Raw genomic sequence first — 25,329 nt, 5'->3', positions numbered from 1 at the left:
GATCGAGCCCGCCGAATCTTGGTCAGCAGTAGAGAGCCATAGCCACTGTGCACCGCAGCGGCTATATATCATTATTAGTAGTAATCTTAGATACTGGGGGAGTGCAAACGCTCGCCTTTTTACGGCACATTTCCCTTTATTTCACACTATGTGTTGAAAGAGCTCTAATCTTTGCTTGTGAAGCTTTGTCATTGTCTTCAGGCTATGAAGGACCAAAATACTGAGAATTAACGTTCATTTCCTTCCTAGGACTGATCTTGATCTGGAATCAGCAACAGGCGCTAGGCGCTCAATGCAATTAAGAGCCGCCGTTAGGAGATTGAAAAAAATCAATAATAAAAATGCGAGAGCATGCGGCTCTTGCAGAGAGCGAACGTTCCTACGGGCAAAAAAACGTAGAGAAGAAACATCGACGGAAACAAGAAGTGTTTATTTAGCAAGCATAAAATTAAACCTGAAAAGTTCATCACGCAGGAAAAGCTAGTTTCAATGCTTAACCAGCTGACTGATGATAGAGCCGCATTCCTGCGCACTTTGTCCAACGATGAAGCTTTCATGAGTTCCCTCCACAACCTTAATATGAACATTTCCCTCGCAGCACTGAAAGAAAAGAAGAATGAAGATCAAAGAGGTATGGGTCTCAAATATGGTTAACACGAAGAGTACACAGTGAAGCTGGAAAAAAAATGGTAAATCATTCCCGAAGGCCATCGACTTGAGTGCGCATGCATAGCTTAATAAGAAAGCGTAGTGCCACGCGGGAATTTTTTTTCGTATCGCACTAATGAACTCAACTACCGTTCAGACATTGCCTGCTGGCTGAAACAGCTGCGTGGGTAATATGAAGTTAACAGCGGCACACTGCGCTAGGTAACATTTACGGGTACAGCGCTATGCCAGACGGCGTTTCTCACGTAACGGCCGGCTTTGTACAGTAAACTCAATTGAAAAGCCGTCTATAGAAATAGCCGCGCCCAATTTAATGGCTCGAAGCTCGTAAGAGAAATTTTCATTCCCATCCGCATCAAAGGAGTTTCTGACTAAGAAGAAATGTGGAAAACCCTAGAGTAAAAAAACGAAGTTACATAGTATAGCACTTCACTGTAATATTTATTCTACTCCCCGCTCAACCCCACTGCTCACTTTCTTGAAAGGCGCATTATTTTTCATTGCAAATGCATTAGTAGGACGCTGACGGCGAAAACTGTCCGGTGGGTGGCGTCGGCACATGTGTGAATTTTCCACCTGCCAAACGTGGCAGGTGGCGTTTAAGGGAGAGTTCATACTCTCCGCCTGCCCCCTCTACAACGGCCGCCTAATAACACCGGCTAGAACGAAACTCCAGCTAATATGACACCTTGGCTTAAATGAAAAATCAGCTGTAACAAAGCACCGGCTCCAATGAAACAACGAAGCTAGCAACTTGGTAAGGACACCAAAGTCACCGCTGATAGTGACTGGGTTCTAGTGACAATAGTGGCTTAGTTAAGTTACAAGTGGCGGTAGTGGTCCTCGTGGTACCGTTGGTGCTCCAGGATTCCAACCAATGGCACGAAGTCACGATTGTAGCAAAGAATTCCCTTGATTTCTTGCGCATTAATCCAACTCATCGCCCAGCAACGTTTTCTTATTCCACAATAAAAGCGAGAACTCAGATCAAAGTGGCTTTGTTCAAATGTACTCGGAATGATGTGAGGAGAGGAATGGCGATTGCAGAGGATTGTAGTGTAACCACGTTCGGCCCACATTTCATTTATTGGTTTTGTTTGGCCTGTACAGAGACTGCAAACAAGGGAGAGCAAGCTAAAGGCGCCTAGTAGCGCCTGACAGAGGCCTGCCCTCCCCATGTAAAAAAAAACAAAAAAAAAAAACAAAGTGGCACTTGGCAATGGTACAAAATTTCCATAAGTAACAGAAACTAGAAAAGCAGCGGATATATTGACAACGAAACAGAAATCAGTCATGCATAGAGCTAAGCACAACAAAACTAAGAGCAAAACATAACAAAGACAAAAACTGATTAGGTAAAAACACACCACAACTAGCTATAACAAAAATATTAATGAACAGATTTCCTAAATCTGACCTCGGACATATTTTGTACTGACAATTCTGTTAAGTATGGATAGGTGTTTAATGTATGAGGAATTATGTGAGTTAGTTTTTGGAACCCATAGTTTGTACGGGATTTTGATGCATAGTATTGAGGGTGCCTTAGACTGTAAGGTGTTTGGGCAATTAAATATGTGCTCTCGAAAGTCTGCCAGTTTCCTTTCATAAGGTTTCTGATATAAACAGCAAGCTTCTTGTGGTAAGCGGCCGTGATGGTTAGCAGTCTATGGTTGAGGAAGGAAGGACCCGTGCTCTCACTGTAATGTAAATTATCAATCGCTCGTACAGCTCTTTTTTGTAAAGTAAGTACTTTCTCAAGATTGGTTGAGGTAGTCGTTCCCCAGATCAACAAACATATTGTACATGCGAAAAGACTAGAGAGAAAAAAATTTGTAGTTTGAATTTTCGAGGCAGTATTGTGCGAAATTTATTTAGGATACCAACAGAGCGAGCCATTTTAGTGCAAACGTAGTTTACATGATCTGTCCAGAGTAAGTGTTCTTCAAAAATGACTCCAAGGAACATTGTAGAGCTGACACGAGTTATAGGAGCTTCGAAGTGAATTTGGAAGTTGTTCGGAACTTCCTTATTTTTGGCTCTAAACAGTATGTACTTTGTTTGTACATAAAGCTAATTATGTACATTATGTACAGTATGTACAAAACGCTAATTAGGGTTCAACCGGCCACGGGGAGTTATGGGGCCAAAGCTTCGATAGTGGTATGCAGAGGCGTGCATTTACAAGGCCCACCTTGAACTCTTTTGTGGTGTAGTGCGGGGAGGCAATTAGAGCTCGCCAACCGACCCAAAAAGCTTCACGTTTTGTCTGCAGTTTAATATCACTCTGCTGAGGATGGAATTCTGTTCGGCTGTACCACGAAGTTTCAGCGGCATATTTTGGGTCGTTATGACATGCTTGGCTTGGCTGTTTCAACAACTCGAGAAACCCCAGGCGAAACCAACAAACTTGCTACGCTAAAACTTTGTACAAGTTTACATCACTGCAAAAATGAAAAGGGATATGCTGACTCTCTTGTAGGGTTTCGAAAGCGCGCACTTATGCTTTCTGGTTTTACGTGAAGGGGATAATTACATTTCGGGCGCAGCTTGCATCTGTAAGCAGGCAGCGCACCCATAGTTTGTATAGAATTAGATATCAAACTTTCAGAGGTGCAGGGTAATGGCTCTTGTGCCATGTACCGTTTGTGCTGCATGCTATCCTTGGCCAACATATATCCCTCCGAGGTGTTGCAGTTGTCAAAAATCGGGTTAAGGGTACTTTCTTTGAGTCTGCCGTTACGGGTCTATTGGCTGAACGTTGTTGAGCGGCAAAATTTTTCACTTGTTGATTCACAGGTTAATGTTGTATAAAAATTAAAATATCGCCCGAAGGAAAAGAAGAAAAGAAGACTATACGCCAGAAGAAAAGGCCGAGGTGTTCTTCAGGTGGTTCATCTGAGGCAAAAATTCCTTTAAAGAGCTGGAGAATATCTCTATTTTAAGCTATTATACTTTGTCCACATCCATCTCCCAGAATTAAGGCTTCTATCTGCGCTTACCTAAACTTTGTTTTACTAATGATCCTGAAACAGAAAACGATCAAATGCTTACGTCTGAAGCACCGTAGTCTGGGGGGAGACGCCTGCCGGGGATAAGCGGCCTGGATGCTTTGATGAGCGTTATCTCACCGTGGAACTTAGTTTTGGGTCGATAATTCAATCCGGCCCTGAGTAGGTCGAGGAAGGTGCTCATAGCCGTAGCGATGTCTTTGCGGCGTGCCCGCATGTCCGGGTTCAACTCCAGGAGTATATCCAGTGCAGCATCTTTTTTTGCTTCTAAACTTTGGTGCTGCTTTAGCTTGTCACGGACCTGCGCAAACGTGTTTTAAAGGTTACAGTATGACGAGGAACATTGGAGCCACAGTTGATATATATTCGACGCTAATAGTATGAGGAGCATTGGCCATTGTAGAGTCGTATACTGAAAACAGCATGTCTAAGGAAAGATTAGGTGTTGAATGTAGCCTGATGGAAAAACTGGTTATTTACCTTAAGGCGGTACGTGTTGGAACTCTTAGTTACCTTCTTTTCAGATTATTTTGAACAATCATAAACATCAGCTAAAGCTACGAGGTTGCTCTTTTTGACACCTTTGACTTAATTAAATTACTTAGAGAAAACACAGCATCCCACATGAATGCGAGTTTCTTATACCCCTGTCACACGGGCGGTTTCGATGCTCATTGACTCAATTCTCAACGAATTTAATGCAGACCAGAGGTTGTCACTGGCCCACTTTAAAACGCAATGGAGTCCGATCCTGCTAAGCTCGAGCACGACTATATAAATGAGTTTTTTTTTTTTGGGGGGGGGGAAAGGAAATGGCGCAGTATCTGTCTCATGTATCGTTGGACACCTGAACCGCGACGTATGGGAAGGGATAAGGGAGGGAGTGAAAGAGGAATGGAAGAAATAGGTGCCGTAGTGGAGGGCTCCGGAATAATTTCGACCACCTGGGGATCTTTAACGTGCACTGACATCGCAAAGCACACGGGCGCCTCAGCGTTTTTCCTCCATAAAAACGCAGCTGCCGCGATCGTGTTCGAACTCGGGAACTCCGGCTCAGTAGTCGAGCGCCCTAACCACTGAGCCACCGCGGCGGGTGAGCACGACTGCCCAACCGCTACTGAGGTTTAAACCACAATCGAAATAGGGCGTTGACACTCTAGGCCTCACCGATCTATAAAAGTAAAAGTAAGTTAATAGAGTAAAAGCACAAATGTTTAAGTATAAGTTGGTTAAAACACACGATAGACCATTTTTAGTGCACAATGCGTGCTGTACAAAAACGCCTCTACACAATCCCAACACCTGGCTCTACCGTCGGTGAAAACATAGCATCCCCATGTTCGCGGGTTGACGCTGCGACCACTTCCTTTGAGCCTTCACGCACAGTTGGCAAAAGTATGTCGGCGAAGAAAAGGAAGTTTGATGAATCGCAACCGCCAACCCGCACCTTCGCACTGAGACCACTGGCCCTGCCTGCATGCTGCCCTGGCATGCTGCGGATGTCGGCGGAAGATTTCGAGCCACCTATACGCACATGAGGCCAACTTCTCAAAGAACAGTCAAAGCTCCTGTGTAGCACCGGATTCTTAAATCCTGCTCAAATGCCTAGATGAAGAACGAGTTCAATTGGGATCGAAAGTGTCCTTTTGACAGGGGTATAAAAGATCGCTCATTCTGCAGCCTTAATGGCGACATGTGAACAAGTTGCATTTGCCCTGACTGGTGTTGGGCCAAAAATTCTGCAGCAAGAGTATGGCTGCGCAGGCAGTGATTCTCTACACTGTGCGCAGATCAAAGTTGTTTGATAGATAGTTTTACAGAGATAATGTGTTTTTAGAATTTCAGTTTTTTAGGTTTACAGAGACAAAGGACGTCATGCGGGATAACCGTTGAAGTAAAAGGCCGCTTCGTTAGAACACGTAAAAGACAGAAAAAGTACAGCAAAAATAAAAAAATATGAACCTATTTGCAATAAACATTGTTCGTTCTCTTTTCTTAAAGGTGTTCTTTTCTTGAAAAGAAAAAAGAGAAAAAGTGGCCAATGCTTCATTCGTCAGCTGGGCGTTAACAATCAACAATACAGGTTGTCTGCCTAATGTTAAACCACGGCAAGAGCAGGTACCAAGCTCTGATTCCTATTAAGGTTTCTCGCTGAAAACAAGGCGTCAGTGCCATAGCTTAACCGACAGTAATTTTATTTCAGTTACTTAATAACATTGCTCTAATGAAAGTTTCTCATTACAGTTCTACAGAAATTAGTGCGATACTCTCAGCTTTTTATGGGGAATATTGAATTCTCAGGATTGAACCTATTTTTTTCGCAAAACAATAGCCGATGGCAACACGAGGGGTCCACTTACATATATTTTCCTTCTAGCAAGTGCATTAGAAACTCTAGAATCTACATCCCTAGGTACGCAGGCAGGCAGTGTGAGCGGGAAAACCAACCACATCGTAGTAGTTGGAACACGAAAGAGCGGAGAAGGCGGCCATTGGCCACTGTTCTTGTAGTCGTACATCGGGTGCGTAAGTCCACTTATTATAGCGATTGCGGCGCAAAATCGTGAAAGAACAGAAAGTGGCGACCACAAAAAGTGGAATTTCGAGTGAGCAGTTTTTTCTTTATTGCGGTAGCGTGCCTACTGGCATATTGTGTTTAGAAATATATATATACACACTGGACTCTCGAAGAGCAGTTGCTGAATAGATGTCGAAAATGTCGAGCAACGTTTCGATGTGACCCACTAATACAGAAACACTGGAATTTGAAGCCCGTGTTAAGTGGGAACTAAGAAACATCCGTAGGCGTTTCGTTAATATCGGTGTGGTTATCGCCTGCTTGTATGATCGTATTCCCCACGACTTATATGTATTGGTATGATGTGATTACGTAATTCTGCCGCTCATCCCCAGTTGGCGTGAGGCGGCATCCACCCTCTAGATGTGCATTTTTTCCCTTTCGTCACGCCCTCCTTATTACACGGTAGTTCTCTCGCAGCTCCTTCTGCGGTGAGTACCATCCCTGTGTACCCGTGGCTACAACCCACAAGTTTCGCATTTGCCCACACTCGCTAAAGCATCTTACTTCCACGGTAACCACCCTCCGATTACGCATTCGTCCGCAATCGCTACGCCTTCCTCCTTCCAAGGTCAATCATCCACCGGGTGGCTCCTCCCTTCTTACACGGCAACCTCCCTCCTTCCGTTGTAACCACCGAGCAATTGCGCATTTTTCCACACTCGCCATTTCTTGCTGCTTACACGGCAACCCTCCTTCTCCGTGGTTAGCACCCTTTTGTTACATTGACAACTATTACCACTCTTTAGACGACGACGACGCTAACGACTGGTCATCATCATCATCATCATCAGCCTCACTACACCCACTGCAGGGCAAAGGCCTCTCCCATGTCTCTCCAATTAACCCTATCCTTTGCCAGCTGCATCCACCCTTTGCCTGCAAACTTCTTAATCTCATCCGCCCACCTAACCTTCTGCCGCCCCCTGCTACGCTTACTTTCTCTTGGAACCCACTCCGTTACCCTTAAAGACCAGCGGTTATCCTGCCTTCGCATTACATGCCCTGCCCAAGCCCATTTCTTTCTCTTGATTTCGACTACGATGTCATTAACCCGTGTTTGTTCCCTCACCCACTCTGCCCGCTTCCGATCTCTTAACGTTACACCTATCATTTTTCTTTCCATGGCTCGCTGCGTTGTCCTTAACTTAAGCTGAACTCTTTTCGTTAGCCTCCACGTTTCTGCCCCGTAGGTGAGTACCGGTAAGATTATGCTGTTGTACACTTTCCTCTTGAGGGAAATTGGTAAACTGCCACTCATGATCTGCGAGAATTTGCCATATGCGCTCCACCCCATTCTTATCCTTCTAGTTATCTCCCTCTCATGATCCGGATCAGCTGTCACTACCTGCCCTAAGTAGACGTATTCCGGGACAATTTCTAAGCTCTCCCTGCCAACTGTGAACTGTTGTTCCCTTGCTAGGCTGTTGAACATTACCTTGGTTTTCTGCATGTTAATTTTTAGACCCATCGATCTGCTCTGCCTGTCTAACTCGTTGATCATGATTTGCAGTTCACCTCCTGAGTGACTCAGCAAGGCAATGTCATCAGGAAATCGCAGATTATTTAGGTATTCTCCATTTATTCTTATTCCCAACTGTTCCCAATTCAGCCCTCGAAAAACCTCCTGCAAACATGCGGTGAACAGCATTGGCGAGATCGTGTCTCCTTGCCTGACACCCTTCCTTATTGGAATTTTATTGCTGACTTTATGGAGGACTATAGTAGCTGTGCAGTTGCTATATATATCTTCCAGTATTTTGACATAAGGCTCTTCTACCCCCTGATTACGCAATGCCTGTATGACTGCTGAGGTTTCCACTGAGTCGAATGCTTTCTCGTAATCAATGAAAGCTATATAGAGAGGTTGGTTATATTCTGCGCATTTCTCTATCACCTGATTGATGGTGTGAATATGATCTATTGTGGAATATCCTTTACGAAAGCCTGCCTGATCATTTGGTTGATTAAAGTCTAACGTTGCCCTGACTCTATTAGCGATTACCTTAGTAAATACTTTGTAGGCAACGGATAGTAAGCTGATCGGCCTGTAATTTTTCAAGTCCTTGGCGTCTCCCTTCTTATGAATTAAGATAATGTTTGCATTCTTCCAAGCTTCTGGTACAGTCGAGGTCATAAGGCATTGCGTATACAGGGTGGCTAGTTTTTCTAGCACGATGTCCCCTCCATCCTTCAACAGATCTGCTGTTACCTGATCCTCCCCAGCTGCTTTTCCCCTTTTCATTGCTTCTAAGGCTTTCTTTACTTCATCTCTCGTTACTGGCGGGATGACGCATTGCTGTGCACTGCTGTTCTCATTAGCGCTCCGATTACATTGGCTACTGTACAGGTCTGTGTAGAACTCTTCGGCTACGTTAACTATCTTATCCATATTGCTAATGACATTGCCCTGCTTGTCTCTTAATGCATACATCTGGTTTTTACCTATGCCTAGTTTCCTCTTCACTGTTTTTAGGCTACCTCCGTTCTTTATAGCATGCTCGATTCTCTCCATATTAAACTTCCTTATGTCGGCTACCTTGCGCTTATTTATTAACTTTGATAGCTCCGTTAGCTCTATTCTATCGGTAGTGTTAGATGCCTTCATGTTTTGGCGCTTCTTAATCAGATCTTTCGTCACCTGAGATAGCTTCCCGGTATCTTTTCGAACTGTCCTACCGCCTACTTCTACTGCGCACTCCGTAATTATTGATGTCAGGTTATCGTGCATTGAATGAACATCAAGATCATCTTCCTCAGTTGAAGCCGAATATCTGTTTTGCAGCGCTATCCTAAACTCTTGTGCTTTCCCTCTTACGGCTAACTCGTTAATGGTCTTCTTCTTCGCTAGCTTCTTCCGTTCCCTCTTCAAGTCTAAGCTAATTCTAGACCTTACCATTCTATGGTCGCTGCAACGCACCCTTCCGAGGACGGCCACATCCTGAATGATGCCAGGTTTAGTGCATAGTATGAAGTGGATTTCATTTTTAATCTCACCATTGGGGCTCTTCCAGGCCCACTTCCTGTTTTCTCGTTTGCGGAAGAAGGTATTCATGATCCGTAAATTATTTCTATCCGCGAATTCGACCAATAACTCTCCCCTGCTATTTCTAGAGCCTATCCCATAGTCACCTACTGCGTGGTCGTCAGCCTGCTTCTTGCCCACCTTCGCATTGAAGTCGCCCATCAGTACAGTGTACTGCGATTTTACTTGATTCATTGCTGATTCTACGTCTTCATAGAAGCTTTCAACGGTCTGGTCATCATAGCTGGATGTGGGTGCGTAGGCCTGCACCACTTTCAGCTTGTACCTCCTATTCAGCCTAATTGCTATAGCTGCTACCCTCTCGTTAATACTGTAGAACTCCTCTACGTTACCAGCTATATCCTTATTAATGAGGAAACCCACACCTAGTTCTCGTCTATCCTCTAACCCGCGATAGCACAGTATGTGTCCGTCCTTTAGTACTGTATACGCCACACCGGTCCTCCTAACTTCGCTAAGCCCTATCACATCCCATTTAATTCCCGCTAGTTCCTCAAACAGCACTGCTAGGCTAGCCTCACTAGCTAAATGTCTAGCGTTAAACGTTGCCAGGTTCAGATTCCAATGGCGGCCTGTCCGGAGCCAGAGATTCTTAGCACCCTCCGCTGCGTCACAGGTCTGACCGCCGCCGTGGTCAGTTGCTCTGCAGCCGCTGGGGACTGAGGGCCGAGGGTTAATTGGTTTGATCATAGAAGGTTGTGGCCAAGTACTACACCAGGGTGGCCAAATCCTGCTCTGGTGAGGGAGTGCGTTGTCGGTTTTCGTCACCGAGATCAGGCCGCACTCCAGGCCTGGTTATGCAATTCAATCTACACGCGGATTTTTTTTTTTTAAACCCGGTGGAGAATTGCGCGGCACCAGGATTTGAACCCTGGTCCTCTTGCACGCGAGGCGGATGTTCTACCTCTACGCCATCGGTGAAACCTAACGACTGGTAATGGGCCTTTAACATTTGTCCCTGTAAACATTTTTCTGCAGGGATTTCAAGCAGCACTGTTATGCGCTGAAGGTCGGACCTCGAATCCATTGAGGCACAGAACCCACGGAAACGAACGCTCTTGGTTATGCTCCTTATCTTTTCTCATAAAATTTCTCAGTTTTTCTACAAGCTGACGCGGCCTAACTGGAAAATGTGAAACACTTTATTTATCAAGGAAAGTGCTTTACTTTTTGAGGCTGAGAGTGGCTGGCTCAGTACAAAGGCCTACCGGCAAATATTCTAAACCACGGATGACATTTGTTTTTGCTGCTTGCAAAGCAGAGAAGCGTGGTGTTCAAACGATTGATGTAGAAGGGCAAGAGACGTAAGGAAGGATGCAAAGTGCTGCTTAATCCTGAGAAATTTAGCACGTTTGAAATTAAATACAAGATGAATGTTATATCAACCCCGGTGCAAAGCGGCGGCTACTAATTATCAGACTCTCAGTCTATCTATCTCTCTCTTCCTCGGTCCATCCGTCCATCCCACGGTGCGGGGGACACGGCCGTGGAGAGAGCGGAACCATGCGTTGCTGATAACGTTCTGACACGTGCGATTCGCATTAACGTATGAGTCTCAGTCTTCAAGGATTTACGATAATCATTCGTAGAGGATCTTAAACGAATGTCAATGACTATCGCTATAGAGCGATTGCATTGTCATCAGCATCGTTATCACCAGCTTAAGTACGTCCACTACAGGACGAAGACCTCTTCTCAGTTTCTCCAATATAAACCTGTCCTGTGCCAAATGAGGTCATCTTTCTCAACAAATTTCCGCATCACTTCCGCCCACCTGACTTTCTGCCGCCTTCTTCTCCGCTTGCCTTCTCTTCGAATCCAGTTCGTTGCAAGTCCTGCCCACGCCCTTTTCTTCTTGCTGATTTCGACTAAATATAATTAACTCACTGAAGTTTCCAGATCCACTCTTTTCGTTTCCAGTCGCGTAACGTTGCACCTTGCAGGCTGCAAAATTTTTACTATTTCCTGTATTGCATATCTTTTTCGAGAGCAAATCATACGTATGCTCATGTCCGACTCATCCTGGGCGCGCGATAAGCAGACGTGGTCAGACGCAGTTTTCGAGGAAAAAGAACCACTGCCTCGAAACAATCATAACGGAGCGGCCAGCTGCACTTCCCAGCTTTGTATGCAAGTGCCCCTTGTGGACTGCAGCAGTTGTGGAAAGCAGGGCCGACGGTTTGTCACAAAGGGAGCCTAATGCCGGGACATGTGTCAGAAATAGTGCCGAACGCTTACGCTTGAAGAGCACGCTAGCACATTCCGTTAAAGGGAGTGGGATTTCAGGTTATGCTTTAGAAATTGCGCAAGTGCAGCAGAAAGACGAGAACACAGACAGACAAAGCGCGCTTCGTCTGTGTGTGTTTACGTCGTCGTGTACCACTTAGCGCGATTTCCTCAGTATGAAACACCAACTTGCCCGCGCTCTGGCCTTTGAGACTATGAGGCTGTAAAAGCCTGTTATATAGGCATCCTCTGCATGTATGGTCACCCACGACCAAGCATTGCAGGTTGCCAACGTTTAAAATATTTTTCTTTAGCTCCAAAGATTATCTAAACGCATTTTCTCGCGATCCATACAAATCGCTGGCATTACATTTATTGAATGATAAACTTTGGAACGACGAGAGTGAATAGTGGTGACGTCACAGCACAGGCGTAGCGTGACAAGGGCAAATGCAACGCGGAAACCACGCTGGCAGAAAGCCTGCAAACTGAGATCAGCCCAAGCGACCATCTTGGTTTGAGAATCTGGTGCCGACACCGACTCGCCTAGCTTTTCTGAACATATTGGCGTATGGGCCAAGTTTTTCAACATTTCGGAAGGCCTGCGCTGGTATGTTAAGCATGTGCACGAGAACAGAAAACGCAGCAATCTCTGCACCTCAACTTTTGGAACCGGCGTGATCAGGACTGGTGCTCTTACATTTTTTAACGCCACATCACATCCCGGGAGCTCAGAAAACAAATCTGAAGTCGCGCAATTCGAATAACGCCATAGTACAATGTTCACCGCGGAATTATGAATCCTGGAGCATGTACCATGCGTTCTGGAGCAATGCGCATCGTTTCACAGAAAGAACGGCTAAGGCATAAACTCTAAGGCAAGGGGCTCTTGTCACTATAAGGCAAAGGCTAAGGCCCGGGGCTAAGGCAAGGGGCTAAGGCAAGGGGCTCTCGTCGAGATAGCTGCGAATAGATGTCTGTAGTGTGACGAAGTTTGCAAGCATCCCTTTTCAGCCATCGTTGATCGCATAACTGCAGAGCGCCCAAAGCTGCCGACACGGCCACACAAGATTGTACGTGCTGTCCGAGAGATGTTCAATGAGAAGACGCTGCCAAAATCCAATTTGACCACATCGTAGCTTTGCTTTAGTTCAAAAACTTCGGAGTAACAAGTGATGTATGCTGCCTACGAACCTTTGAAAAGTTTATGTCGAGAAACTGCATGATGTAGGCGCACAGTAGCGTGGTTTCTTCGTCGCCGTCGCATTCCTTCAAGGCGATACGCCTAGATGTGATAACGGTCTTCACGTAGAGGGGAGCAGCGTCCAGGAAGGTGAGGCTGCCCACTATAACTCCGGATGCCTGAAGCTGAACTGCCATCTCGAAGGCCACTGCTGCGCCAAAAGAGTACCCCACCAGGTGGTACGGGCCCCTGGGTTGTACATTTTGTATTTTCTACAGAGAGAAGAAAACGAAATGACCAAATTAAAAACCTCTTAGTAGATTTTGAAGAAACACGACTCTTAAAAATAGGCAGGGGGGGGGCGGGGATCCGGAGAGTAGACCGCCTTATTGCAGCACGACCACGGCTGCACATTCAAAACGTATTGTCAGTCAGAACCGTGAACGAAACTGAAATAGGCTGCTCAGTAGTTTTACTGTTCGACTGCTAATCCCAAAGCCGCGGGATTGAATAGCGGCGACGGCGGCCACATTTTAATGGGTACTATACATACGCGAACGCTCCTGTGCTGTGCTGTGTCTTGGTTATAGCGCTCTAGTCCACAACACAAATGACATACGAAGAAACAAACGCAACGAACGAAGCATGAACTCGCAGCTGTTTATTAGACATGGAACACTTGCCCTTGTATGCAATCGAAGCACATGCTGTGTCCAGGTTTTATTGCAATTAAGCACGTGCCATTGTCCCTCTAACAGGTCTTGATTAGTGCTATTTCTGCTTCTGTAAAGTTACGAAAGAATCACTAACATATTTCTCAGGATCCGCTTCAAATTTGAAAATGCTTCTCTAGCCTCTCTTTCAATCCTTTCGTTTCTATAATCGATTACGCCTGTTTCACTGAACAACGGATGACAACCGTGCCGAGCACAATGCGTACCCAGTTTCACTGGGTGTATAACCAGCACATAGTTACTGAAATGTTCACTTAATCTTTTTTTGATAGATCTTCCTGATTGGCTGAATGTTGTTTTCCGCGAGAGACTGGGATTTTGCAAAATATGCGTGTACAGCGGTCCACGTACTTCGCTTTGTGGGCGACGCCGCATTTGCCCATTTTTTCTCGGTTTATCGGTCGGCTATAACCAAGATGCAAAACAAACTAGCTCCTGTTCTGGCACTGCATGCTGTTCGGTGGCAGCTTACCCTAATGGATCACATCTGGTCTAAATTAATCCGGAGCCCTCCACTACGGCGTCAATTAGAGCGCCAATGTGTAGCTTTGGAATGTTAAGTCCTACATACTCTATCATAACAAAAAACTAGCCAGCGTCCTTTCCCGCTCTTCGGGTGCAGTGTGACGCCACGGATAGCGAGGGAAAATGTGCTGCACAATATTTATTTCGCAGAAATTCATGCGGAGCTGCGCATCAAAATAGTCGGAGAGTTTTGCTGCTTTAAAGTTACTGTTCCGCGTGGATTAAGAAAGCTCATTTTGTTTAGAATATATGTTGAAGTTTATTTGCGATTGCACATCGCTACAACCTCTGTATGCTCAGGGGAAAGAAGAAGAAAGCAAGTTTCCTGACTGCATGCGTGAGCCTTACATGACGTACAATTATCTCTGCTACCACGCGTGCGACGTGATCCATAATCCTATGTGGCGTTATGTAAAGGAATGGGTACGTGGCAGAATCAAAACTTTTTTCTGTGATTGATTGCATTGCGCCTTATGACGACATAATTGAATCAAGAAAACTTAGCAACGCACACACAGTGACGCCAATGTTTTTTGGCAGGTTTATTTTGCTACTAGTACATATACCCCCCCCCCCCCCCCCCCATTACTACCATCCTTGGCACGTTCAAAACAGAAAGTGATGGCACGATCTCACTGGTGTTTATCTGACAAATTCAGGCATTCAGATTTTACTTTTTGTAGCAAATGCGAGAGTTTGAACAAAATTTCCCGCATACATGTAAAAAATTAGGCACTCGTATTTGGCGTTCGACAACTAATGAGTAATAATTTAACTTTCGCGCAGCCTGGATATGCGGCTTAGGCTGAGAACAAAATTATTTGAATCGAAATAAACATCGACGCACCTGCAAGTACGCGGTGGCGATCTTCTCGACTGAGTGCACGGGGATGTCGCGTGTAGCCTGGATTCCAACGGCGCGCACGGGCAGGTGTCGCGCCAGCTCGAACAGTGCGTTGACATGACCGTTGATCGGGTGCACAATGAACACGGGAGTGGCTCCCTGTGCCCGGTTCATTTCAATCAAGGTGCTGTCCGGAGCTAGATTCTCAAGCAGCCTCAGCCGGGGCACCTCAGAGGTGTCCATGGAATCTATGCGAAAAGGAATAGCGAGAATAGACCACGTGAGGCGCTCTTCTGTACGTACTTTTGCATTCTAGGATGGCACAACCTCAGCTGCTTACAAGCTCCTCCGAGGCCCTTCAGAACGCTAATAATTGAAACCGATTTCAGAATTTACCTTCTATATAACAGTGGGAGCTGAAATGAAAGCAGAATGGTTATGAAATCTATTTGAAGCAGAGTGTCAGCTAACAACTCGAGCTTTTGCGCGGATCCTTTTCTCCCCTTTATATCGTAGCACGAGATTCTTCCGCTTAATTGCACGTTGTTTCTATAAACTTGAGTTGATATTCCCTTAGGTGGACATACTTCAGAAGGGCCACATAAATAAATGAACGAAAAAAATGGCCATCCTGAAGCGCCTAAGGAAGGATGGGCTGCTTTAGTCGATTGCCAGTTTATTCTCCAGTTTCAGTCTTTCTTCACCGCTGCGATTTTTCGGTGGTTTAGGAAACCGAGCGCGGATTCATGCAAGTGTGCACATGAAAATTTGCTAGTGAGGTAAGTTTTTATTATACCCACATACGACTGTAAATTACGGATGTATATAAGATTTCAAAAAAGCCGACAGAGACCGAACTGCCGTTTGCACATTGTAAAAATTTATGCTCCGTGCGGCAAAAAACGTCACGCGCGATCAGACAAAGGCACCCAACAGCTTCAGTTCCCAACTAAGTGTGCAACCTTTAGTGTCGCAACAGTGTTAACGGGATGCGCAACAGCACATGGCGAGTTTAAATTAATTCGGAGAATGCTTCAAGCGAAGCAAACTGTTTTCTATGCATTCATATGAAGCGAGCAAATGCTAGCGTTGAGAGGCTGTTTTATTTATTCTTCATGGTTTTGCTTCCTTAATTGTCTTAGACTTTATTTGGTCAATGATGTCGCATAATTGTCGTGATTTGTGCTTTCCTGCAGCTGCGACTTTACTTCCTGTGAACAGTATTATCAAAGATGTGGAAAAACCGTTATTCGATTGTAGTGCATCAACTTGTGCTTGCTTTCATGGTTAAAAGGAATGGCACACAATAACGCTAAGCCCACCCGCCTTAGCAGAGCCGACAGGCCACACTGTGGCCTGTGCTCATTAATTCGTGCAGCACACTTTCGCGCAGTTGAGATAGGGTAAAGGCACAGGGAAACCGCAGAATTTCATTCATATTGTGGAAGCACCAAACGATCGAGGATGAATAAGTGGAAGAAAAAAAGAAGTGCTCACTACCACCTGAAAAAAATATAGGGACACGAAACAAATACAAAAGAAAAAATTACAAACAAAACGGCATGACATGCGGAGTCCAAATCATGATTGCACCACTCGAGCCAAAAAGAATAAGAGCCCGTGACACAACAGCACAACTCAAACCCTATTACATGGATATCGATTATCAAGAAAATCGAACTCTGGGTAAAGTAATAATAACAATAATAATAGTGAGCACTTGTTCTGTCCTTCTTCGTCTTTGTTCATTTGGTGCTGCACAACATGGATCCACACCGACTTGCCCAATTTTCTACCCTTTTGCACAATTTCGGTTTCTAACAAATTCCTTGCGTAATGAGCAGCATGGTCATGCTGCTATGCTGCTCATTACCAGATGGTCATGCGTTGGATCAAAATGACCATCTGTGTAAAACCTGCAGCCTGATCTAGAACTTGCTTGTCAGGTAGCAGTGTTATTTTAGTGTAAACGCGCCCGATTAATACGCAGTGATTAGTTTACACTGGGGGCGCTGTTGTCTGTTAATGGCGGGTAGAGAAATTCCGAATTATACAGTCAAAGTAAAATAAAGTGCTTTCGCTAAGTAGCACATCGATGACGCTATATATGCAGACTCTGTCCTGAAAGTAATGAATCAAGGCACGGCCAAGCGGCGCATGTGCTAGATTGGGAAACCGGTTTTGGAGAAAGGAGGGAGAACTTTCAGCTTCACACTACATGGAGCTCAAGTGGCTTCGAGCAAAGAAACCGAATGGACATGTTTGAGCGTGTACCCACGTTTCGCCGCTCCGTTGAGGAAACCATGGTGTGAACGTTGGAACACCGCTACGCGTTGCAGCTTTGCGCTAAACTGGCTGTCAACTGCCGAGATATTCGACTCGATCAAGGCAGCACTTGCGAATGATGCAATAAATAGATGGCAATTGCTCCAATGGAAAAAGAATTTACAAATGACCGTGAAGACGATCAGAATGACACAATGAACATTATCTTCCGTAACCTTCCTCAACGGACGCCCGGATCGTTGCTATTCGTGAACGCCTTCACGATGAATGCTTTGTGCAATTGGAACAATTGCCATTTGGACATTGCATCATTCTAATATCCTGGCTTGATCATGTCGAATATCGTGGTAGGTTACTTAATCAGTTTAACGCGAAGCTTCCCCGCGTAGTGCTGTTCCGACGTTGGCTCCACGGTTTCCTCAACGCAGCGACAAAGCAGGGGTACGGGCTCAAAATGTCCACTCGCTTCGCCTGCTCGAAGCCAACTAAGCCCGTCGCATCGTGAAGCTGCAGGTTCCCCCACCCTCCGCCAAAATCGGTTTAGCGCATGCGCGCCACGCTGCGACTTGTCTCATTATTTTCAGATAGAACCTGCATGTGATAAGTAGGGATAACTCTGAGGTTATCTACTTGCCCCACTCGCTTCCTTGACAGTTAATAGCAACGAAACACTGATGCACCTTAGCCTTTAGCGTCTATCAATCTAGCAGGGTGCGTGGCTCACCTTTGTTGTGCTGATGCGCAACGCTGTCTCGAGAAGCCAATTCACCGGGAGCTTCGCCTTCGCTGATCTTCCTTAGTTCATTCAAGGTGATCCGTCGGATCTCTTGCATGGACAGGGTGAAGTCTAACTCGCGCTCGATTGTCTGCTTCACCTCAACAGCCATCAGGGAGTCCATGCCCAGTTCGCGAAGGCTCGCGTTTGGGTTCAAGCTTGATGGATCCTTCACGCCTGCCGATGTTTTTACCCAGAGGATTAGGTAGATTTCAAAACAATATAGTAAAAATAAATACAAAGTACACTGAATTTGTTTTTATATCGTCTAGATAAAGATTTTGCTATTTAATCAGGTTAGTCCATGGATTGTCTAATACATGGAAGAGAAGTGAATGCCTAGTAGCGTAGCGAATGTGTAATTGAGTCAACAGACTTCCGGAGACTGACGTTGAGGACTTCTGCGCTGAAGACGATGCAGATTTCACTTTCACGGGTGTGCACTCGAACTAGGTTTTCTTTTTTTCTAATAGTCGCGTGCGGAGGCAATGCACCCCACACGTTACGTTTTTCGACCACGTGCGGTTTGCAAAAGCGGCCCGTGCACTAGAGTGCGCAAACCACTCTTACCTGTAACAGGTCGAAGTTCACGTTAAGGATGCAGCAAACGTCCACTCACTCATTTTTTCGTTTTCATTCATCCTGCAAATTTCGATTGCTAACCCCCCCCCCCCCCCCCCAGCTTTGCTCGTTGCGATCCAATCAGAAACAGTTGGGCTAGTAGGCATCCTAGAATTTTGCTACTTTAAGCTACTTGCTACCAACGTTTCCATTTTAAGCGTTTTACCGATTAGAAAAGCGCACTAACAATCCCGAAAAACACCATTCTGGAATGAAAAACATGATGCGCTCGCAACGGTATCAGGACCTAATTGCAGTCGACAAATATTCCCTTCCCCCCACCCCCGCCCCTTTCATGTGGTCGTTGGTCGATAACTAAGCCTTTATCGAAGTGCTGTTGGGTAAAAACTCGAAAGCTGCTGCAAATTTGAATAATGTTACTGATTTTGAGGTGCAGAGCTTTACGCCTTATAATACAGTATTTCCTTGCACTTGGACGTGGGCCATAAAGCAGAACATAAGGCGGGGGGTGTTCGGGGGGTATCTTGCCACCACGTTTGAGCTGTTGATGCACAATCAGGATGTATATGACTACGGCGTCTTGGTATTGCCGCGAATATTTGCAGTGTTTGTTCGTTTTTCAAATCTGCCGCGACACCACTTTATCGCTTTGTTTGCGACGCAAGACGCGACTAGATTTATCTCGATTGATCGCAGCCAGGCAAAGCTGACTCTACGTTGTTCCGGAATGTTCTAGTAACTTTGCGCCCTTTATCTCGAATGTTCGCTATCAGCTTTAAATTGAGCACGGCCGACAGCGGCGGGCATTCTGTTCGACGACCGCCGAGCACGCTTGTCGCTTCGCCACCGCCGAGTGATTCAGTCCATTTTGGGTGCAAGTCAGCCCAATAAACAGTTCCTTTAGACGACCATTTCGTCCGTCTTCATCGCTGCTTCGACTGCCGTCACCACTACGTGACATCTGGTGGAGGTGCGGGGTAGCCTTCCATGTTCCGGACGCCCCCTTCAAGTCGTGAAGCCAGCCCTGAGCGCTTCGCACCCGAGTACGAGCCAGCAGCTCAGCGAGCCAGCCGACGTCTCCGGGGAGAGGAGCCTGAGTTTGGGAAATTGCCGGACCGCACAAGACAGCGAAAAGACGCGGCTACGAGCACCACAACCTCGCCGAAGATGTCGACACCGATCATACTGCAGCAGCCGCGGGTGCCGCCAACTTTGAATGGATCCCTAGGCGAAGACCCTGAAGAATGGTTGGATCAATTTGAGCGCGTGGTATCATTCAACAAGTGGGATGATGCGGCAAAAATTGGACAGGTGTTCTTCTCATTGGATGGCTCCGCACGCACGTGGTACGAAAACTACGAGTCGTCCCTTACGACATGGGAGCTATTCAAGAGAGAACTATTGAAGGTATTCACCAGTGTCGTGAGGAAAGAGAGAGCCGAACGACTCATCGAGTCCAGGATCCAGCTTCCGAATGAGCCCGTCCGCGGTTACGTCGAGGAGATGAAGCGCCTGTTTCGCCGCGCCGACCCCGGGATGACCGAGGAAAAGAAAGTTCAGTTTTTAATGCGCGGCGTAAAAGAACAACTCTTTGCAAGCCTCGTCCGCCAGCCGCCAAAAACAGTCTAGGAATTCATGCAAGAAGCCTGCACGATTGAGAAGACCCTCGACGTCGGGGCTCGGCAGTACAATCGTCCTTCCTCTGCCTGTGCAATCCGTTCGGACACGCCGGCCACCACCAGCGACAGCTTGCGGGAAGTTATCCGCGAAATCGTCCGAGAAGAGCTACGCCGATTACTGCCATCCTCCCCGCAGCCACAAGCAGCGACTCTGATGGACGTGGTACGGGAAGAAGTGCAACAGGCACTTGGCACCCCGACGGCCGCAGAACCCCAGGCCATGACCTACGCCGCTGCAGTAAGGACTGCCCAGCCCCAACGACAACCCCCACGTCCTCCCCGAGATGAGCCACTTGTTCCACAACGCCGCCTCCCAGCCCCCGCACGCCCAGCCTATGACCGACGCTCAAGCCCCAGGAAATGCGACGCCTGGAGGACTTCCGACAACCGGCCGTTGTGCTTCCATTGCGGTGAGGCCGGCCATATTCTTCGTCACTGCCCGTACCGACGTATCGGTCTTCGAGGATTTGCCGTTAACGCCCCACGACCACGCTTCGGACAACGTCCGCAAGAAATCGACGAGTACCTGCGTCAAGAAGAGTACACGCCGAACCGCTTTTCGCGCTCACCATCGCCGTCAACCTCGCGCTTTGCGTCGCCACGCCGCAGCTACGCAGGCGCGGTACGAGGAAGGTCTCCCAGCCCCCGTAGGGGAAACTAAAGGCAGCAACCTCTGGAGGTGAGGTTGCTCACGAGCTAAACACCGAAGATCCTCCACCGACCACGTCCCATGAAGACGATGCACCCGCGACGCCGCATGAAGAACCGACACTCGCTGCACCGACGCCGCACACAATGAGAACCTCGACCACGACGCAAGCTACCTTGAAATCGACGCCGCCACCCAGAGGAGCTTCGACCACACGCCCAACCCGTGACTCGCATACGCGACGAAGCCGTGACCCGACGCCGAGAGCGACATGCAATGCAAGAGCCAGGACCTCCGACCTAGAAGTGACTATCGACGGCCGGAAAGTCACCGCTCTAGTCGGCACAGGAGCCGATTACTCGGTGATGAATGGAACATTCGCTGCGCAGCTCAGAAAATCACAACGGCTTGGGACGGCCCACAAATTCGCACCACTGGGGGCCACCTCATTACGCCATCAGGACGATGCACAGCGCGAGTGACTGTCAAAGGATATACCTACCCTGCGACCTTTGTTGTGCTACCGCAATGCTCCCGCGAAGTGATCTTGGGTATGGATTTCCTTAATGAGCATCAGGCGATCATCGACCTGCGATCCAAGCTGATCACGCTTTCGACGGACGAAGCCATCGCTTCGATGAAAACTCGGGAAAATCACGTTGCCCTTAGTGTCCTGGAGGAAGAAGTGAGCGTCCCACCCCGTTCAAGCGTTATCGTGACCGTAGGCGCCACGAAATCCATAAACACTGAAGCCATCATCAAGGGGAACATGCAGTTGCTACTAGACCGAGGAATCAGCATCGCAAGAGGCATCGCACATTTCCGCAATGGCCAGGCCGAAGTACTGCTGACTAACTTCAGCGAAGAATACCGGCATATTAACAGAGGAACGACGATTGCTTTCTACGACGAAATATCTGACGTACGAGATTCCTTCGCCCTCTCCGACCCCTCCGCAGAAGATCCGCCTGACCAAGAGAACTCGCCCACTTTCGACATCAACCCAGCCCTGCACCGGAACAGAGAAGACCAGATTCGCAATCTGCTTCAAAACTACAATGAGTGCTTTTCGACATCGCCGAAGGTGCGACAGACGCCAATTGCCAAGCATCGCATTATAACGGATCAACACGTCCGACCTCTCCGTCAAAGCCCCTACCGTGTGTCTCCGCGAGAACGACAAGCCATCCGGGACCAAGTCGAAGAAATGCTTCGCGACGACGTCATCCAGCCTTCAAACAGCCCATGGGCGGCACCGGTTGTTCTAGTGAGAAAGACGGCGCACTTCGATTCTGCGTGGATTACCGCCGCTTGAACAACATAACAAAGGACGTCTACCCCCTCCCCCGCATCGACGACACACTGGACCGCCTCTGCAACGCCAAATATTTCTCATCGATGGACTTCAAGAGCGGCTACTGGCAAATTGAGGTCGACGAAAGAGATCGCGAGAAGACAGCATTCATAACTCCGGATGGGCTGTTTGAGTTCAAGGTGATGCCATTTGGTCTCTGTTCCGCACCAGCGACGTTTCAGCGAGTAATGGATACAGTGCTGGCAGGCCTGAAGTGGCAGATTTGTATGGTATATTTAGATGACGTCGTTGTCTTCGCCTCGAACTTTGAAGAGCACCTCAAAAGACTTCGAACAGTACTAGACGCAATCAAGTCGTCTGGCCTAACCTTGAAAGCAGAGAAATGCCACTTTGCCTACGAAGAGCTGCTGTTTCTAGGCCACATCGTTAGCAAGGAAGGAGTACGCCCAGACCCGCAGAAAACAGCTGCTATTGAACAATTTCAACCGCCGGCCGATATGAAAGCAGTGCGCAGATTTCTCGGACTATGCGCATATTACCGACGATTTGTAAAAAACTTTTCGCGCATCACCGAGCCCCTGACCCAACTGACGAAGGCAGACGTGCCGTTTAAATGGGAAGCGCCGCAAGCAGAAGCCTTCAAGGAACTTCAGCGTCGTTTACAGTCCCCACCGATCCTTGCGCATTTTGATGAAAACGCCGATACTGAAGTTCATACCGACGCAAGCAGCGTGGGACTAGGCGCCGTTCTCGTTCAAAAAAGCGACGGGCTGGAGAAGGTCATCGCATACGCTAGCCGTTCCCTTTCCAAGGCCGAGGCTAACTATTCGACCACTGAGAAGGAGTGCCTTGCCATCATCTGGGCTACGTCGAAATTCCGCCCCTACCTCTACGGACGGCCGTTCAAGGTGGTCAGCGACCACCACGCGCTCTGCTGGCTTGCCAATTTGAAGGATCCCTCTGGCCGACTCGCTCGATGGAGTCTGCGTCTCCAGGAGTTTGACGTCACCGTCGTTTACAAGTCAGGACGCAAGCACACTGACGCCAATTGCCTCTCACGAGCCCCTGTAGATGCACCGCCGCTGGACGACGATGAGGACGCCTTCCTGGGACCCATCAGCGCAAGCTCTTTTGCTCAGCAGCAACGCTCCGACCCCAAACTAAAAGGCCTCATCGAGTACCTGGAAGGCAAGGTTTCTTCACACCCTGCTTCATTCAAGCGAGGACTGTCTTCCTTCTGTTTGCAGAATGAGGTCCTTGTGAAGAAGAACTTTACAGCGAACAAAACAGCCTAACTCCTTGTTGTACCTACTTGTCTCCGCGAAGAAGTTCTACAGGCTTCACACGACGAGCCGACAGCAGGACATCTCGGGTTTACTCGCACCCTCCGCCGCATTCAAGACAAGTATTACTGGCCCCGACTGTCTGCCGATGTCGCACACTATGTGAAAACATGCCGAGATTGTCAACGACGAAAGACTCTTCCCACACGACCAGCAGGATTTCTGAACCCCATTGAACCTCCCTCAAGGCCCTTTCAGCAGATTGGCATGGACTTGCTTGGCCCTTTTCCAACGTCAACATCTGGAAATACGTGGATCATCATAGCGACCGACTACCTGACCCGCTACGCCGAGGGGAAAGCCCTACCGAACGGAACAGCAGCAGAAGTGGCCAAATTTTTCGTGGAGTGCATTTCTTCTTCGACACGGTGCCCCCGATGTGCTCATCACGGACAGAGGAACAGCATTTACGGCGGAACTCACGCAAGCCATCCTGCGCTACAGCCAAACCAGCCACCGGAGGACAACTGCATACCATCCGCAGACCAACGGACTGACCGAGCGCCTGAACAAAACCATCGCCGATATGCTCGCTATGTATGTCGATGCCGAACACAAAACCTGGGATGTCATCCTGCCTTACGTCGTCTTCGCCTACAACACCGCAGTGCAGGAGACCACCCATATGACGCCTTTTAGGCTCGTCCATGGCAGGGATGCCACGACCACGCTAGACGCCATGCTGCCCAACGTTACAGAAGAAGAGAACGTCGACGTTGCCGCCTACCTTCAACGCGCAGAAGAAGCTCGAAGGCTTGCCCGATTACGGATCAAAGATCAGCAGCGTTCCGACGCCAGACGCTACAGCCTACGAAGACGCAATGCGGAATACAAGCCAGGAGACCAAGTCTGGGTGCGGACGCCCATTCGCCGCCGTGGATTGAGTGAAAAGCTTTTGCGCCGCTATTTCGGCCCGTACAAGGTTCTTCGTCGGCTGGGTGAACTGGATTATGAAGTCATCCCTGACGCAATGACTGCATCCCAGCGACGCCGCGTACGACCAGAAGTTGTCCATGTAGTCCGTCTGAAGCCGTATTATGCGCGCTAAAGGCCGCGGCGTTTCCATGCTCTATTTTCGCAACATCCGTTTTTTCCCTTACTAGTCGCATTATTTGTTTTAATGCATCGGGTCGATGCTTCTTTGAGAGGGGAGTAATGCCGCGAATATTTGCAGTGTTTGTTCGTTTTTCAAATCTGCCGCGACACCACTTTATCGCTTTGTTTGCGACGCAAGACGCGACTAGATTTATCTCGATTGATCGCAGCCAGGCAAAGCTGATTCTACGTTGTTCCGGAATGTTCTAGTAACTTTGCGCCCTTTATCTCGAATGTTCGCTATCAGCTTTAAATTGAGCACGGCCGACAGCGGCGGGCATTCTGTTCGACGACCGCCGAGCACGCTTGTCGCTTCGCCGCCGCCGAGTGATTCAGTCCATTTTGGGTGCAAGTCAGCCCAATAAACAGTTCTTTTAGAAGACCGTTTCGTCCGTCTTCATCGCTGCTTCGACTGCTGTCACCACTACGTGACAGTATTATGAGGGCATGGAAGCAATAACTAATATTAATAATAATAATAATTCGTTTTTGGGGAAAGGAAATGGCGCAGTATCTGTCTCATATATCGTTGGACACCTGAACCGCGCCGTAAGGGAAGGGATAAAGGAGGGAGTGAACGAACAAAGGAAAAGGGAGGTGCCGTAGTGGAGGGTTCCGGAATAATTTCGACCACGTGCACTAACATCGTGCGCTAACATCGCACAGCACACGGGCGCCTTAGCGTTTTTCCTCCATAAAAACGCAGCCGCCGCGGTCCGGTTCGAACCACAGAACTCCGGATCAGTAGCCGAGCGCCCTAACCACTGAGCCACCGCGGCGGGTGAAGCA

The 25,329-nt window shown here is 47.7% G+C and overlaps 1 protein-coding gene across 1 annotated transcript in view; it reads right to left on the bottom strand.

The window, feature by feature from the left end:
* Positions 1-442: 442 nt before the first annotated feature.
* LOC144119314 (fatty acid synthase-like) overlaps positions 443-25,329 on the bottom strand; it is a 120,867-nt gene continuing 95,980 nt past the window's right edge. The window contains exons 25-29 of the mRNA XM_077651975.1: positions 17,827-18,054; positions 14,820-15,064; positions 12,725-12,985; positions 3,724-3,981; positions 443-600 (exon numbers count right to left, since the gene is read on the bottom strand). Coding sequence (XP_077508101.1) covers positions 487-600; positions 3,724-3,981; positions 12,725-12,985; positions 14,820-15,064; positions 17,827-18,054 — 1,106 coding nt within the window. The 3' untranslated portion in view covers positions 443-486. The remainder of the gene's footprint in view (positions 601-3,723; positions 3,982-12,724; positions 12,986-14,819; positions 15,065-17,826; positions 18,055-25,329) is intronic.

The sequence above is a fragment of the Amblyomma americanum genome, chromosome 2 (assembly GCF_052857255.1).
Source record: "Amblyomma americanum isolate KBUSLIRL-KWMA chromosome 2, ASM5285725v1, whole genome shotgun sequence".
In the NCBI taxonomy this organism is placed as follows: Eukaryota; Metazoa; Arthropoda; class Arachnida; order Ixodida; family Ixodidae; genus Amblyomma; species Amblyomma americanum.
Note: the sequence above shows the minus strand (reverse complement) of the source record. Positions and strands in the feature narration are given on the sequence as shown.